At 45.8% G+C, this 17,525-nt stretch overlaps 1 protein-coding gene across 1 annotated transcript in view; it reads left to right on the forward strand.

Annotated features, from left to right (window-relative positions):
- CHD8 (chromodomain helicase DNA binding protein 8) overlaps positions 1-17,525 on the forward strand; it is a 141,131-nt gene that overhangs the window by 73,928 nt on the left and 49,678 nt on the right. The window contains exons 15-19 of the mRNA XM_070954471.1: positions 4,976-5,219; positions 8,241-8,417; positions 10,046-10,189; positions 11,620-11,875; positions 13,807-14,020. Coding sequence (XP_070810572.1) covers positions 4,976-5,219; positions 8,241-8,417; positions 10,046-10,189; positions 11,620-11,875; positions 13,807-14,020 — 1,035 coding nt within the window. The remainder of the gene's footprint in view (positions 1-4,975; positions 5,220-8,240; positions 8,418-10,045; positions 10,190-11,619; positions 11,876-13,806; positions 14,021-17,525) is intronic.

Raw genomic sequence — 17,525 nt, forward strand, 5'->3', positions numbered from 1 at the left:
TCAGGGGTCACAGAGTCAAACTCATCCCAGATAACATTCTCAGGACCTGCCCCCGTCATCCCCCCTGGATCTACCCAGTCGGAGTCCAGATCTTCCCGAATCTGAGTGATTTTGTCATACAGATACTGAACAAAGTCCTCGGCTCTTCCCTCCAAGGGGTCCTCCCTCGCTTCCTGATGGAGCAGGGAGCGGGTCACCCTAAACAGGGCGGCCGGGCGGTTATCTGATGACGCAATAAGAGCAGCAAGATGAGTACATTTTGCTGCTTTTATCGCCACTAGGTAATTCTTAATATGAGATCTTACCAGTGTCCGGTCAGATTCAGTGCGACTGGCCCTCCAACTACTCTCTAGGCGTCTTTTCCGGCGCTTCATCTCCCTCAGCTCCTCAGTAAACCAAGGAGCCAGGTGAGATCGGCGCCGGGTCAGAGGCCGCAAAGGCACGACTCGATCCAGAGCTCCAGCGGCCGCCCTATCCCAGGCGGCCACTAAGTCTCCAGTCGAGGCGTGAGCCAGGACCTCAGGCATTGGCCCAAGCTCCGTCTGGAACCTATCAGGTTCCATCAGGCGCCTGGGGCGGTACCATCTTATCGGTTCCGCCTCCCTGCGGCGGGGAGCAGCGGTTCGAAGATCAAGGCGAAGGAGAGAGTGATCCGACCATGACAAGGGCTCGATGGCTATGTCCCCTATCTCGAGATCACTCAGCCACTGTCCAGAGACAAAAATCAAGTCCAGTGTGTTTCCCCCCATGTGCGTAGGGCCATGAATTAGCTGGGTCAGATCCATAGCCGTCATGGAAGCCATGAACTCCCGAGCCACCTCAGACGTCTCACCCACGGACGGCAGGTTGAAATCCCCCATGACCATAAGTCTGGGGGTATCAACCGCCACCGCAGCGATAACGTTGAGTAGCTCGGGCAGGGCTGCTGCCACGTGGCAGGGAGCCAGGTACGTGATCAGCAAACCCATCTGAACCCCATGACCCCACTTCACAAGGAGGGTCTCACAACCGGCCGTCTGAGGAACAGTGGCCTCCCTCGGCCTAAAACCTTCTCTAATAATAACCGCTACTCCCCCGCCCCTCCCCTGAGACATTTGAGTGATCAGCCATGCGAAACAGCACCATCTAACCCAGGGGTATCAAAATCAAGGCCCATGGGGCTACCCCTGGCTCACAGGGCCGCCCTGGAAATAGTGAAGGGTCAGTCGGCGGTGCGTCTGCCAGCGAAAACGGACCTTGGGAGGGCGGTGTGAGCACTTGGGCCATGTTCTGCCCCAGCTACGGACCCCAAAGAACGCAGCACACACAAAGTCTGTACAAACCTTAGTTTACTAAATTAAATCAGCCTTTTTCAAACAAAGGCTGTTAATTAACTGTCTTAACAGCCTACAAGAATCCAAAGAATAAATAATCGTAATCTTACTATGGTTGGCAGAAAGCCCAGAAGCAATTTGCAGGAAACTGATAAGAGAACTAAGATCAGGACGCGAAGGAGAGTGAACGAAGTTGTTTCCTGCAAATTGCCTCAATCGTCGTCCTTCCTTAAATAGGCTAAGGGAGTGGCCAATTAGCCCCAAGCCTTGCTCTCGAGGAGACCTCCTCCTGAGGAGCCACTCCTGTCTTTTGGCAGCTCTGCGCGCCTGTGCATCGAGAAGAGGCTCCTCTCTTCTTCCTCTTCACTTAAGGGAGTTTCTGGAGGTTCTGAAGGTCCTGGCTGAATCCCAGCCTCTGGCACCGCATCTTCTCCAGCCTCCTCATTGTCTGACTCGAGTGCCAGCTGCACAGATTGCTGGTGCAGCACCACACCAGCCTCCTTACTGTCGGAATCAGCTACTAGCTGCACAGGCCGCTGACGGGCCACAACAGGCCATCACAGGCGCCCCCTCCATGAGTGACGTCGAGCTGGCCACGCCTACCCTGGCCACGGCTCCACCCCTCCCAAGGTCAAACACAACCCTGATGTGGCCCTCAATGAAAACGAGTTTGACACCCCTGATCTAACCTGTAGAACGTTGGCCAGTGGGATGGTTTTAAGAATTGATTGGGCAGGTAGGCTAATAAAAATTGTGCTTAACAGTTGGTTCTGTTGAGACTTTTCAAACATTTAAAGTTATTTCTAGCCTCTACTTCAGACCTGGGTATTTTACCGCCCCACATCTGGCCCTTTGGCTGTCCCTGTCCGGCCTGCATGAATTGCTTTTATTTTAAAGATGACTGCTTTTCCCCCCAATTTATATATGTTCATGTGTGTGCATGCTAAGGCCTCTTGGTTCAGCCCTCCACAATGGTCCCAATTTCTCATGTAGACCCTGGGGAAAATGAATTGCCCATCCCTGGTCTACTTGGTGCTACCCTTCCTGTAAGGGACACGGTGGCTCAGTGGCAAAGACGCTGAGCTTGTCGATCGAAAGGTCGGCAGTTCAGCAGTTCGAATCCCTAGTGCCACGTAACGGGGTGAGGTCCCGTGACTTGCCCCAGCTTCTGCCAGCCGAGCAGTTCGAAAGCACGTAAAAAATGCAAGTAGAAAAATAAGGACCACCTTTGGTGGGAAGGTAACAGCATTCCGTGCACCTTTGGCATTTAGCCATGCCGGTCACATGACCACAGAGACGTCTTTGGATAGTGCTGGCACTTCGGCTTTGAAACGGAGATGAGCACCACCCCCTAGAGTCGGGAACGACTAGCACATATGTGCGAGGGGAACCTTTACCATTACCTACCCTTCCTGTTGTCTGTGGAGATTCTCGGTCATCCAAGTCCTAGTTGTCTCAAAGGTGCTTTTTCAAAGGGCAACTGGACTTCGTTTTTCCTTGAGGAAGAAGAAGAAAACAGCCATGGTGGTGCAGTGTTTAGAATGCGGTACTGCAGGCTACTTCTGCTGACTGCTGGCTGCCTGCAATTTGGCAGTTCAAATCTCGCCAGGCTCAAGGTTGACTCAGCTTTCGGTCCTGAGGTAAAATGAGGACCCAGATTGCTGGATGCAATAGGCTGACTCTGTTAACTGCTTAGAGAGGGCTGTAAAGCAAGCGATATGATAAGTCTAAGCACTATTGCTATTTTGCTCCTCATCCAAGAAGCTTCCTCAGTTGTATCTATGGAGATTCTCCGTCATCCAGGTCATGGTTGTCCCAAAAGGTGCTTTTTTTCAAGAGGCAACTGGACTTTCTGGTTTTTTCTTTTGAAGACATTTCGCTTCTCCTCCAAGAAGCTTCTTCAGCTCTCCGCTTCATGGAGGAGAAGCGAAACGTCTTCAAAAGAAAAAACCAGAAAGTCCAGTTGGCTCTTGGAAAAAAAAGCACCTTTGGGACTTCATTAGTTGTGTGTGGAAGCTTCTTGGATGAGAAGCGAAACATTTTCTTCTTCTTCCTCCTCATGGAAAACCAGTCCAGTTTTTTTGCTTTTTGGAAAAAAAAGCACCTTTGAGACGAAAAGAGTCAAAGGAACTTTGAAATTTTGGTGGACATCACCATCCTTGCAATTTTTTCATTCCCCTGAGGGCTAGAAGAAAAGTTAAAAGAAAAGGGGTGGGGAATTATCTTCAAACAGTCTGGGTTTCGTGTTGTAATAAATAGAGAAGAGTGCAGTTTATTTAGTTATTTATTAGTCCAATTTATATGTAGTTACCTGCAAATGAGGAAGACAATCTACTATCTTCCGATATTGTGTATGACGAACCCCACATTTCAAGCACCATGGTCAGGAGTAATAGAATTACAGTAGAATTAGAATTGGAATTGGAATTGGAATTGGAATTGGAATTGGAATTGGAATTGGAACAGAGTTGGAAGGGACCTTGGAGGTCTTCTAGTCCAACCCCCTGCTTAGGCAGGAAACCCTACACCACTTCAGACAAATGGTTATCCAACATTTTCTTTAAAACATCCAGTGTTGGAGCATTCACAACTTCTGGAGGCAAGTTGTTCCACTGATTAATTGTTCTAACTGTCAAGAAATTTCTCCTTAGTTCTAGGTTGCTTCTCTCCTTGATTAGTTTCCACCCATTGCTTCTTGTCCTGCCCTCAGGTGCTTTGGAGAATAGCTTGACTCCCTCTTCTTTGTGGCAGCCCCTGAGATAGTGGAACACTGCTATCATGTCTCGCCTATTCCTTCTTTTCATTAATCTAGACATACCCAGTTCCTGCTTATGATAGGCCTTATTTAAAATTTCTGTTTGGAAATAAGTTCCTTCCTCCTTATCATCCCACCACTGCTTTTCAAAAGGCAAACTGGATTTTCTTGGTGGTTGTTTTTTTTTCCTTGAAGACATCTCACTTCTCATCCAAGAAGCTTCTTCCGTTCTTTAAAACTGAAGAACCGAACGAAGAAGCTTCTTGAAGCTTTTCTAGGTAGAAAAAAACCCCGCAAGAAAGTGAAGTTGCCTTTTGAAAAGCACCTTTGGGACAACCCATGATCTTGTTCAGGGGTCGGCAACCCACGGCTCTGGAGCCGCATGTGGCTCTTTCATCCCTCTGCTGCGGGCTCGCTGTCGCCGGCCAGCGCCACAATTTTGCTTCCGTTTGGTGGGGGGGAAGCATGGCATGCCAGAAGGAGATTCTATGGCAAGGGGCGGGTTTTCCAGTCAGCTCCACAATTGATAGGGCTTTTGGTTAGGACAAGTAGAGGAAAAAGGACGCCATGCTAGGAGGAGACTCTATGGTGGGGGAACTGGACTTCCGGTTGGCAGAGGAAAAAGGATGCCACGCTAGGAGGAGACTCTATGGTGGCGGAACTGGACTTCCGGTCGGTTCCAGAATTGAATGGGGGCTTTCGGTTAGGACCTTTATGGCTCTTTGAGTGTTTTAAGGTTGTCGACCCCTAATCTGGTTGATTTGAGAATCTCCATAGATATTCCTCCTTATTATATTTCATTTGTTTTTAGTCGTTCTATAGTGAATTGACTTGAGTGTATAAGGATTGGGTGCAAATGTGTGTCTCTCCACCCACTTCCAACTGTATCTCCACCCCACCTCCACAGGCAAAATTGCATTCTGGCTGACGAAATGGGGTTGGGTAAAACCATCCAATCCATCGCCTTCTTGGAGGAAGTTTATAACGTCGGGATCCGGGGACCCTTCCTGGTCATCGCCCCTCTGTCCACCATCACCAATTGGGAGCGGGAATTCAACACCTGGACCGAGATGAACACCATTGTGTACCACGGCAGCTTGGCATCCCGCCAGATGATTCAACAATACGAGATGTACTGTAAGGATTCCCGGGTAGGTAAATGGGGAGATTTTTTTAGTCATGGAGCGAAGAGAGCTTTTGGTGGAGATGGTATTGTGGTCCGCCGGGGGCCAGCAGAGCTGGCACCGGAGTCGGACAGTGAGGAGGTTGGGGAGGAACTTGGGCCAGTCCTGGAGGCTGGGGAAAGCTCAGATGAGGGCTCTGTGTCGGAGACAGAGAGGGAGCTAAACAGCAGCGAGGCAGAGGAACAGCTGGAGCCTGTTCCCAGTGTGCGCATGTGTAGAGCTTCCAGAAGACAAGAACAACTAAGAAAGCAGGGCCGACTTGGGAGTAAAGCCACACCTTGGAGGTGATTGGCCCCTCCCATAGGAAACAAAAGAGAAGTGAACAGGGAGTGGGCTTTTGCAGGAAACAATTCATTCGGTCTGTCGGTTCAAGAGTGAAAAGTTCTGTTTGTGACTCTAAGAGACTCTGTGCCAAGTTTTGCCTTTCACTGCGTTTGGAAATTAGTTATCTGGCAGCTTTCCAAGCGAGATAAGGTTTGTGTTGATAAATATTCCTTTGAAAGACTGTTTGCCAAGCCTTGCTGACTGTGAATGAGAGGAATTCACAGTCATGTAAATAAAAGGGGTTTTGCTGGGACCAAGACTCTGCTTCCTGCTTCTTAAGGAAGGCAGATGGGAGGGGGAGGCTGCAATATTAAGATAGTCCTCAACATACAACAGTTCATTTAGTGACTGAAGTTAACAACGGCACCGAAAAAAGCAACTTACAGTTATAACCTTTCCAGCATCCCATGTGATCAAAATTCAAACGCTTGGCAACTGGTTCGGCTTTATGACGGTCGCATTGTCCCAGGGTTCACGTGATCCCCTTTTTTGTGACTTTCTGACAAGCAAGAGTCCATGGGGGAGCCAGATTCGCTGAACAAACCGAGTTACTAACTGATCCACAGAAGCGATTTGCTTCACAAAATGGGGGCCATGAAAAGCCGTAAAACGGGGCAAAGCTCTCCTTAACTGATGTCTCGCTTCGCAACATTGAATCTGGGCTCGGTAGTGGATCGTACGTCGAGGCATCTGGGTAGTCCTCGATTTACGACCACATTTGAGACCAGAATTTCTGCCGTCAAGGGAGTTGGTTGTTAAGCGAGCCGTGCCCAGTTCTACAACCTTTTTTTTTGTCATGGCTGTTAAGCAAATCACTGCAGTTGTTAAGCAAATCGTGCAGTCATTAAGTGAGTCCGGGTTCCCCATTGTCTTTGCTTGATGGAAGTCAGCCGAGAAGGTCCCAGGCAGCGATCACGTGATCCCTGGGACATCACAATTGTTGTAAATACATGCCCGTTGCCAAGCACCCCAATTTTGATCACCCCAATGTGGATGCTGGGGTGGTTTTGTAAGCATGACAACTGGTTGCAAGTGTTTTTTTTTCAGTGTCGTTACAACCAAACGGTCACTGAACAAGTGCTCCTAAGTCGAGGATTACCAGTAGCGATGAAAAAAACGGACACGGGCAAATAGGCTTGTTCTTCCCACCTATTTCTGAGGAAATGCCTGAGGTAAATTTCCAGGCATAAGTTAATTCTTCATTTCCTCTAAAAACCAACAAAGCAATTATGGTTAAGAGAGGAGATTTGGTCGAGGTTTTTTTTTTAAATAAAGTTTTATTTTTGTTATATAAAATACAAAAAGGAAAAGAAAAAATAGGAAATTAAGGGAAGGAAAGGGAGCGCCTTGTGAGATACAAGGCGAAAGAGAAATAGAAAGAAAAGGGGCATTGACTTCTAGCTCTTAGCACAGTAGGTTTAGGTTTAGGTTTATTAAATTTGTATACTGCCCTTCTCCCGAAGGACTCAGGGTGGTGAACAGCCAAAATTAAAATACATACAGTATAAAAATTAAAATAAATTAAAACAGAATTAGATCAGTTTGGATTCCCTAAATTTTAGAAACCTTTACCCATAAAATAGCCCATTAAAATTTTAAGTCAGTCCGGCTTGCTGAAATAAGAAGGTCTTCAACACTCGGCGGAAAGTACGGAGGTCCGAGATCAGTCATAGATCTTCAGTAGAAAATAAACATACTCCAAATTCAACTTTTTGCTTTTACACATTAATTTATACCTTATTTTTTGGAGTATAAGAAGCACCTTTTTCTCCCAAAAAAGAGGGCGAAAATCTGGGTGCATCTTATACTCCGAATGTAGCCCCGCCCAGCCTCTCAAACTGAGGTTTCAGAAGCTGAAAAAAGCCTCCAAACAGAGCTACAGGAAAAAAAGCCTCTGAAAGAAACTTCAGAAAAAAAAGCCTCTGAAAAATGTTTCAGAAAAAAAGCTGTTTTGGAGGCTTTCAGAGGCAGAAAAAAAAGTTTTTTCTGAAACAGAGTTTCAGAAGTTTCAGAGGCAGAAAAAAAAGCAAAGCACAGAGCTCACAATCAACAAGCCTGTGGCTAAAATTCACCTCTGGAAACAGCTGATTGGGCTTATTCTGGGAGGCCAAGCCACCTGCCAGTCAGCTTTTTTCTTATTTTCCTCCCCAAAAACTAAGGTGCGTCTTACACTCCAAAAAATATGGTATATAACTAGCCATTCCTATAACACCAAATCTTTCTAATCAACAAAACCAAAATCAAAGTTTCATTTGTTTTTCTTCAGAAGCACAAATTCCAAAAGTGATATCCAAATAAAAACATATTTTCCTTTTTGAATAAAATTCCTGCTTTATCTTCCTTGCTGTGGAAATAACGTGTATTCTTCTATTTGCACCTAGTAATCTTTGTGATTACTTGTGATTTTGTCGCGGTTTTGGTGGATTTTGCCAGCACCTCAGCATGGCTGGATGATCTCATCTGGGCTTTAAAGCTAAGCAGGATCAGACGTGGTTAATATTTGGGAAGGGAGCCCCTGCCAAACAACCTAGGATTGTAGATTGTTCTCGGAAGTGACACCCCAGAAGAAGACGGCCTTCACAAATTTCGCCTAGAAAACTGCTTTGCCAATGACGTTCCAGGAAATCAAGTTTTTATTTCTCGCTCGCTTCTGCTTCCCAACAGGGTCGCCTGATCCCAGGCGCGTACAAGTTTGATGCCCTGATCACCACCTTTGAGATGATCCTGTCGGACTGCCCCGAGCTGAGGGAGATCGAGTGGCGTTGTGTGATCATCGATGAAGCTCACCGCCTGAAGAACCGCAACTGCAAACTGCTGGACAGCCTCAAGCATATGGACTTGGTAGGAGCCAAAGCCTTTCTGTCCTGCTTGCAAAATATTTTTATGGATGCCTTGCTGGATTTTCTGCTTTAGAATAGAATAGTAGAGATGGAAGAGACCTTGGAGGTCTTCTAGTCCAACCCCCTGCTTAGGCAGGAAACCCTACAGCACTTCAGACAAATGGTTATCCAATTTCTTCTTAAAAACTTCCAGTGTTGGTGTTGTGGCCCGTACGCGGCATGTGTAGCTAGTAGCTGATTCAGACAGCGAGGAGGCTGGTGTGGTGCTTCGCTAGCAGCCTGTGCAGCTGGCACTCGAGTCGGACAATGAGGAGGCTGGAGAAGATGTGGTGCCAGAGGCCAGGATTCAGCCAGGGCCTTCAGAATCTCCAGAAACTCCCTTAAGTGAAGAGGACGAAGAGGAGGAGCCTCTTCTCAATGCACGGGCGCGCAGAGCTGCCAAAAGGCAGGAGTGGCTCCTCAGGAGGAGGTCTCCTCGAGAGTAAGGCTTGGGGCTAATTGGCCACTCCCTTAGCCTATTTAAGGAGGAACTCTGACTGAAGCAATTTGCAGGGAACAACTTAGTTCACATACCTTCTTGTCTTGCTTATCTTATCAGCTTCCTGCAAATTGCTTCTGGGCATTCTGCCAACCATAGTAAGCTTTCAGTTATTATTCTTTGAATTCTTGGCGGCTGTTAATGCAATTAATTAACAGCCGTTGTTGTAAAAGACTGGTTTATTCAGTAAACTAAGGTTTGAACGGACTTTGTGTGTGCTGCGTTCTTTGGGGTCCGTAGCTGGGGCAGAACAGTTGGAGCATTCACAACTTCTGGAGGGAAGTTGTTCCACTGATCAATTGTTCTAACTGTCAGGAAATTTCTCCTTAGTTCTAGGTTGCTTCTCTCCTTGATTAGTTTCCACCCATTGCTTCTTGTCCTGCCCTCAGGTGCTTTGGTGAATAGCTTGACTCCCTCTTCTTTGTGGCCGCCCCTGAGATATTGGATCACATGTCACTCCTAGTCCTTCTTTTCATTAAACTAGACATACCCAGTTCCAGCAACTGTTCTTTATATATTTTAACCTTGGCTGGCCTGGAAATAGCAAAGGACCGGCCAGTGGTGCCTCTGCTAGTGAAAATGGAGCTCGGGGGCTCAAGCAGCTCCCCCGTGCCCCATTTTCAACCGCGACGGCCTTCTGCAGCCCTCTGCCAGCAAAAACAGGGAAAGAGGAAAGACAACGATGGGAAGAGAGCAAGGAAGGAAAAATAAGCAAAGAGGGGAAGGAAGAAGAAAGGAGAATGAAGAGGGAAGGAGAAGGAAGAAAGGAAGGAAGGAAGGAAGGAGATTATGAGAGTGAGGGAGGGTCTTGGGGGAAGTCTTGCATTAGCACTTGGCCACCACAGGTGCCCCCGACATGAGTCCCGTCTCACCCCCCCCCGGCGATGCCCCCCCTCCAAGGTCAAACACAACCCTGCTGCAGCCCTCAATGAAATCGAGTTTGACACCCCTAGTTAAGGGTTTCCTGCTGGGAGCAGAGGGTTGGACTAGAGGACCTCCAAGGTCCCTTCCAGCTCTGGTATTCTGTTCTTCTAGGGTCCTGTGGTGCCTATCATCGGTCTTGATGTCTCTTCCATCTTCCTCCCTTACAGGAACACAAAGTGTTACTAACGGGCACCCCTCTCCAGAACACTGTGGAAGAACTCTTCAGCCTCCTGCACTTCCTTGAACCTTCCCAATTCCCCTCAGAATCGGAGTTCCTCAAGGACTTTGGGGATCTCAAAACTGAGGAGCAGGTAAAAGAAAAAAAATGGAGCTGTTAGATGGTGGCACTTTTTTTCTCTTTCTGAACCACCCATTTCTGCTGCTTCTAGCTTCCTGTCTAGCTTATTTTCCTCCATTATCTGCATTCTCAAACTTCTGCGGTGAATACAATACAATACAATACAATACAATACAATACAATACAATACAATACAATACAATACAATACAATACAATACAATACAATACAATACAGAATAAGAATAAGAATAAGAATAGAATAGAATAGAATAGAATAGAATAGAATAGAATAGAATAGAATAGGGAATGGAATGGAATGGAATGGAATGGAATGGAATGGAATGGAATGGAATGGAATGGAATGGAATGGAATGGAATGGAATGGAATAGAATAGAATTTTTTATTGGCCAAGTGTGATTGGACACACAATGAATTTGTCTTTGGAGCATATGCTCTCAGTCAGGAGTGAAATCCAGCAGGTTCTGACAGGTTCTGACAGGTTCTGGAGAACCGGTAGCAGAAATTTTGAGTAGTTTGGAGAACCAGCAAATACCACCACTGGCTGGCCCCAGAATGGGATGAGAATGGAGATTTTGCAATATCCTTCCCCCCAGGAGTGGGGGGGGGGATGGGGATTTTGTAGTATCCTTCCCTTGGAGGGGGGTGGGAATGGAGATTTTGCAGTATTCTTCTCCTGCCATGCACACCAAGTCACACCACACCCATCAAGCCACGCCCACAGAACCAGTAGTAAAAAAATTTGGATTTCACCACTGCTCTCAGTGTACATAAAAAGACAAGATACATTCGTCAAGAATCATAAGGTACAACACTTAATGATAGTCATAGGATACAAATAAGCAATCAGATCATATTAGGAAACCGTCAATATCAATATGGATCATAAGGATACAAGCAACAAAGTTACAGTCAGGCAGTCATAAGTGGGAGGAGTTGGGTGATAGGAACGATGAGAAGACTAATAGTAATAGTAATGCAGCCTTAGTGAATAAGTTTGACAGTGTTGAGGGAATTTTTTGTTTAGCAGAATGATGGCATTTGGGGAAAAAACTGTTCTTGTATCTAGTTGTTCTGATGTGCAGTGCTCTGTAGCGTCGTTTTGAGGATAGGAGTTGAAACAGTTTATGTCCAGGATGCGAAGGGTCTGTAAATATTTCCACAGCCCTCTTTTTGACTCGTGCAGTATACAGGTCCTCAATGGAAGGCAGGTTGGTAGTAATTGTTTTTTCTGCAGTTCTAACTATCCTCTGAAGTGCACGATGTGCATGAAAAGCAGATAAAACCATCTTCAAGAGGTGGTCGTCCTTCTCAGTTCATCTGTCTTTAAGAAGACAACGTTGCTGACAAACCTAGTTGAATCTTACTTGGTCCACCTCAAGACGGTGAAGGCTCTAACCACTGCTCTCTCCCACCCTCCAGGTACAGAAACTGCAGGCAATCCTGAAGCCCATGATGCTCCGGCGGCTGAAGGAGGATGTGGAGAAGAATTTGGCCCCCAAGCAGGAAACTATCATTGAGGTGGAGCTGACCAACATCCAGAAGAAGTACTACCGGGCCATCCTAGAGAAGAACTTCAACTTCCTCTCCAAGGGGGCGGGGCACAGCAACATGCCCAACCTTCTCAACACCATGATGGAGCTACGCAAGTGTTGCAACCACCCCTACCTCATCAATGGTAAATTTGAGGAAGTGAATGGAAAGGCTTTTTGGGGTGTAGATGACAGAAGGATTGAGCTGCCTAGAATGGAGATTTGGAGATAATATAATGGAACAGAAAGGAACGAAATAGGATTAGGAATAGGATTAGGATATAGAAGAGAAGAGAAGGAAAGAATAGAATTAGACTAGACTGGACTGGACTGGACTGGACTGGACTGGAATGGAATGGAATGGAATGGAATGGAATGGAATAGAATAGAATAGAATAGAATAGAATAGAATAGAATAGAATAGAATAGAATAGAATAGAATAGAATAGAATAGAATAGAATAGAATAGAATAGAATAATTTTATTGGCCAAGTTTGATTGGAGACGCAAGGAATGTGTTTCCAGTGTATAGGTTCTCAGTGGTACATACAAATAACAAAGTGATAGGTCATATATTTGTAACATAAGTTACAAATAACAAGTGATAAATCATAAGATACCAATAAAAGAAAGTAGCAGGAAAGATGAGAAAGATAATAGTACTATAGCCTACTACATGGGTAAAAGTCTTTAGGCCTGAGAAACTGCAGTGGGAATTAGGTGTTCAATTAGATCTAAAAGGGGAAGCTGCTCTTTGCAAAATAAAGGCAATCTTCCAACTTACGTTAGTCATTTAGCAAATGTAAAATATGTTACTACCGGTTCTGTGGGCGTGACTTGGTGGGGGAGGGGTAATGTGACTGGGTGGGCATGGCCAAGGTTTTTTTTTTTTTTAAAAAAAAAACTTTTAAAAGCATTTTTTCTACAACCTCTTCGGCCAAATTGGTTGTAGAAAAAATGCTTTTAAAAGTCTCTGACAATCCCAACTGAGCCGCGCGATCATCAGAGGCTGTTTTTTTTAATTTTTAAAAGCATTTTTTTGGTCAAAGCGGTTGTAGAAAAAATGCTTTTAAAAGTAAAAAAAAAACAGCCTCTGATGATCGCGCGGCTCAGCTGGGCAGGGGGCGGGGGCGGCACAGGGATTTTTGCTACCGGTTCTCGAACCACCCGCCGCCATTGCTACCAGATCGAGCGATCCGGTCCAAACCGGGAGCATTTCACCCTTGGTTTTGACCGATCCCCCAAAAGGTACTTATGACCTGGATTCAAAGTTCAGATTGTTCATGGCGGTTCCTCAATTTACAACTGTCATGACATATAACGGAAAATCCAGGCTCCCTTAAGATCATAATTAGGGATCAACTTGTTGTGGCCTGCCAGCAGCCAGCAGATTTGGACAGTGAGAAGGTTGGGGATCAACATGGGCCAGTCCTGGAGTCTGGGGAGGGCTCTGATGAAGGCTCTGCATTGGAGGCAGAGAGGGGACCAGGGCCGGATGCCATTTATCAGCTGCCTTCAGAGTCAGACATCAGTGAGGCAGATGAACAGCTGGAGCCTGTTCCCAGTGTGCACATGTGCAGAGCTGCCAGATGACAAGAACAATTAAGAAAGCAGGGTCGGCTTGGGAGTAAGGCCACACCTTGGCGATGATTGGCCCCTTCCTTAGGACATAAAACAGGAGCGAACGGGACATGGGCTTTTGTAGGAAGCAATTAGTTCATTTGACCGATTCAAGATTTGAAAGTTTCTGTTTGTGACTCTGTGCCAAGTTTGGCCTTGCCCTGCAACCTGGAAATTAGCTCTCTGGCAACGTTCCAAGTGAGATAGGTGGGTGTTGATAACCTTCCTCTGAAAGACTGTTTGTCAAGCCTTACGGACTGTAAATGAAAGCAATTTACAGCGGTATAAATAAAAGAGGTTTTGCAGGACTAAGACTTTGCTTCATGCTTTCTAAGGAAGCCTAGGTCAAAACACACACACACACACACACACACACACACACACACACCGAAATGTGGATAATTCCTTCATCTGCATATCTTTTCTCTCCCCCCCCCCCCCAAAAAAAAACAACTAGGTGCCGAGGAGAAGATCTTGACCGAGTTTCGGGATTCCTGTCACCACCACGTGCCCCACGATTTTCCCCTGCAGGCCATGGTGCGTTCCTCTGGGAAATTGGTGCTGATCGATAAACTGCTTCCGAAATTGAAAGCCGGAGGACACAAGGTGCTGATTTTTTCCCAGATGGTCCGTTGCCTCGACATCCTGGAAGACTACCTCATCCAAAAGAGGTGAGAGCTTGTGCAGCGATGACGACGATGACGACGACGATGATGATATCCGTTCAGTTGTGTCCGACTCTCTGCGATTCGGTGGGCCCGTTCTCTCCACACCTTCCCGATCTTGCATTGCTTCTTTGACCCAAAGGTGCTTTCTTCAAGAGGCAACTGGACTGTCTTGGTTTTTTTTTTTTTCCTTTTGAAAACGTTTCGCTTCTCATCCAAGAAGCTTCTTCAGCTCTGACTGGATGGTGGGGAATGGAAGGATTTATATTCCTTGCAGACGGCTGGGCATTTGCATCCTTTCAGAGCAGGGGTGTCAAACTCGATTTCATTGAGGGCTGCATCTGATCTGTCCTCGTCCACACACACACACAAACACAGCCAGCCGAGGGTTAAGGAAGCACTGGCACACACCCAGGTCTTTATCTCCAACTTGGCAGCGATATACACACCGTCTGCCAAGTGCTTTTATTTCCACAGAAACAGATAGATAATATACTCAGCGTACAAGAGTCCAACAGAAAATAATATTCCTCTCAGCAGTTCCGGACGATGCTTTAGTGACTATCCAAGGTTTATTTTTGTTCATCACAGGGATCACTGGCCACCACCCTCTATTATATAGTCTCTGGGGTGTGGTCCAGTGACTCAGTTCTAATCCCTAGCACGCCTCCTGAGCTGCTGCAATCGTTTATCACGCCTTCGGAGGCGTGCATCCAGGAATGACGTCTCTCCCTCACTCTCATCCGAGACACCTGTTTCCCGGCTAATCTCCTCTCCCTCGGCTGGCTCCTGAGACAGTGCCAGAGGGGAGGGGCCTGGAGAGGGAGGCCTGGCTGACTCCTCTTCCTCATGCTCGGAGCTTTCTTCCTCCGATGGGATAGGCTCAGAGGGCGGGGCCACAACAGCATCAGGGTTGTGTTTGATTTCAGGGGGCCGGGGTGGGCTTAGCCAGGATGACGTCACTTGTGTTGTGTGGTGGGCCACGCGCGTCCCTCGTGAGCTCCATTTTTGCTGGCAGAGGCACCACTAATCGGTCCTTCGCTATATCCAGGACAGCCCCACAGGCCAGATCTAAGCACCCCTCTGGCCGGATGCGGCCCCAGGGCCTTGAGTTTGACACTCCTGTTTTAGAGGGTAGTTGAAGCCCTTGGAGGTTTATCTGTGTCCTCAGCAGTGGTGGGTTCCTCATGGTTCACACCGGTTCGCAAGAACCGGTAGTAAAAATTTCTAGTAGTTAACACTGGCTGGCCACACCCTCGAACCAGTCCCTGGCCTGGTCGCTGCTTGCTTACCCCGCCCACCTCATCAGAGGCCTTTTTTTTTTTTAACTTTTAAAAGCATTTTTTTCTACCACCTCTTCGGCTGAAAAAATGCTTTTAAAAGTAAAAAAAAAAGCCTCTGATAATCGCGCGACTCAGCTGGGATCTTCAGAGGCTTTTAAAAGCATTTTTTCTACAACCTCTTCAACTGAAGAGGTTGTAGAAAAAATATATGCCTTTAAAAGCCTCTGGCGATCCCAGCTGAGTTGCCTGATCGTCACAGCCTTCTAAAAGCATTTTTTTTTCTGCAACCTCTTAAGGTTGTAGAAAAAAAAATGCTTTTAAAAGTTTAAAAAAAAAAAAAGTTGGCCACACCCACCCAGTCACATTACCCCCCACCAAGCCACGCCCACAAAATAAGCCACGCCCACAGAACTGGTAGTAAAAAAAATTAGAACCCACCCCTGGTCCTCAGGGTGACCTGAGGAGAGCAAATGGTTCCAATTTTTTCCTCTGGAAACCCATTCAGAGGAGAGAAAAAATTTCTAGAGGAAAAAAATGGCAGACTATAGGAATCATTTGCTCTCCTCAGGTGATCCTGAGGACACAGATAAACCTCCAAGGGCTTCAACAACACTCTAAAACAGGGGTTCCCAACCTTTTCTTGGCCATGCCCCACCTAAGCATCTCTAAAATCCTGATGCCCCCCCCTGCCCCCCCACCCGTGATATATAATTCTTACTATTCAAAAAGTGAACTCCTACTCAGGCGGAGAAAGCCTAAAAGGCTATTAATTTGGTTTAAACAAGGGTCCAATTGCCCCCGTTAAAAATCAAAATTGCCCCCCTGTGGGGCGTGGGCCCCACATTGGGAACCACTTCTCTAAAAGGATGCAAATTTATTTATTTATTTGTTTGTTTGTTTTTGTTTGTTTCATTTCATTTCATTTCATTTCATTATTTTATTTTATTTTATTATTTTATTTCATTTTATTTTATTATTTTATTTTATTTTATTTTATTATTTTATTTTATTTTATTTTATTTCATTTTATTTTATTTTATTTATATAATAACCAGCTATTTGCAAGGAATATAAATCCTTCCATTCCCCGCTATCCTGTCAGAGCTGAAGAAGCTTCTTGGATGAGAAGCAAAACGTTTTCAAATTAAAAAAAAAAATCAAGAAGGTCCATTCGCCTCCTGAAAAAAGCACCTTTGGGACAACTATGACCTGGATGATGGAGAATCTCTAGAGACTGCTTATTTATTTATTGTATTTATTGGTTCGATTTATATGCCGCCCTTCTCCGGAGACTCAGGGCGGCTTACAATGCATTAAGCAATAGCCTTCATACTTTTGTATATTCCCTGCTTAGTAGGGCTTTCTTTGAGTTTTTCTGTGAGTTTTTCTTTCTTTGAGTTTTTCTGTTTTTCTGTGATCTGGCAGGTGCCGGCTTTGATGGTATCCAACCATGGTGTTCTTTAGTGGATTGGTTTACTGATAACCTTTCCAAGCATACCGTATTTTTTGGACTATAAGACGCACCTAAATTTAGAAGAGGAAAACAACAACGGAAAGTTTTTGGCCTCTCTTTTTTTCGGCCTGTTTTTTGGCCCTTTTCCAACCGTTTTTGGGGCTTTTTTGGGGGGGGGGGCGATTTTTGAGGCTTTGTTTGGCCCGTTTTTAAGGCTTTTTTCGGCCCATTTTTGAGGCTTTTTGGGTCGTTTTTGAGACTTTTTGGGCCGTTTGTTTGGAAAAAATGGTCCAAAAAAAGCTTCAAAAACCATCCAAAATGCCTCAAAAACCAGCCAAAAAAAGCCCCAGAAACAGGCTGAAAAAAGCCCCCAAAACAGGCCTGAAAAAAGGCCCAAAAAACAGCCAGCGGGTGGGCAGGCGAGCTTCAGCAATATTCGGTCTATTTTCACCCCCTTTTGGGAGACAAAAAAGTGTGTCTTATAGTCTGAAAAATACGGTAATTGCTTTCTCCAGTGAGTTCCCCGCATGACATGGCCAAAATAAGTCAGACTCGGTTTTGTGATTTTTGCCTTCTAGTGACACGTTAAACGCTCCAGTTTTTGCCTGTTGGTCCCCGGTGCTGTCCAGCCCCTTCCCCCAAACTAAATTTATTTTTTATTTATTTATTTTATTTCAAATTTATATACCGCACCTTCTCCCAAGGGACTCAAGGCGGTGTACAGCCAGATAAAAACATACAATACAAACATTAAGAACAATTAAAAGAATATATA

This window comes from Pituophis catenifer, unplaced genomic scaffold (assembly GCF_029215685.1).
Source record: "Pituophis catenifer annectens isolate HBS135680 unplaced genomic scaffold, rPitCat1.0.hap2 SCAF_15, whole genome shotgun sequence".
Taxonomy (NCBI): Eukaryota; Metazoa; Chordata; class Lepidosauria; order Squamata; family Colubridae; genus Pituophis; species Pituophis catenifer.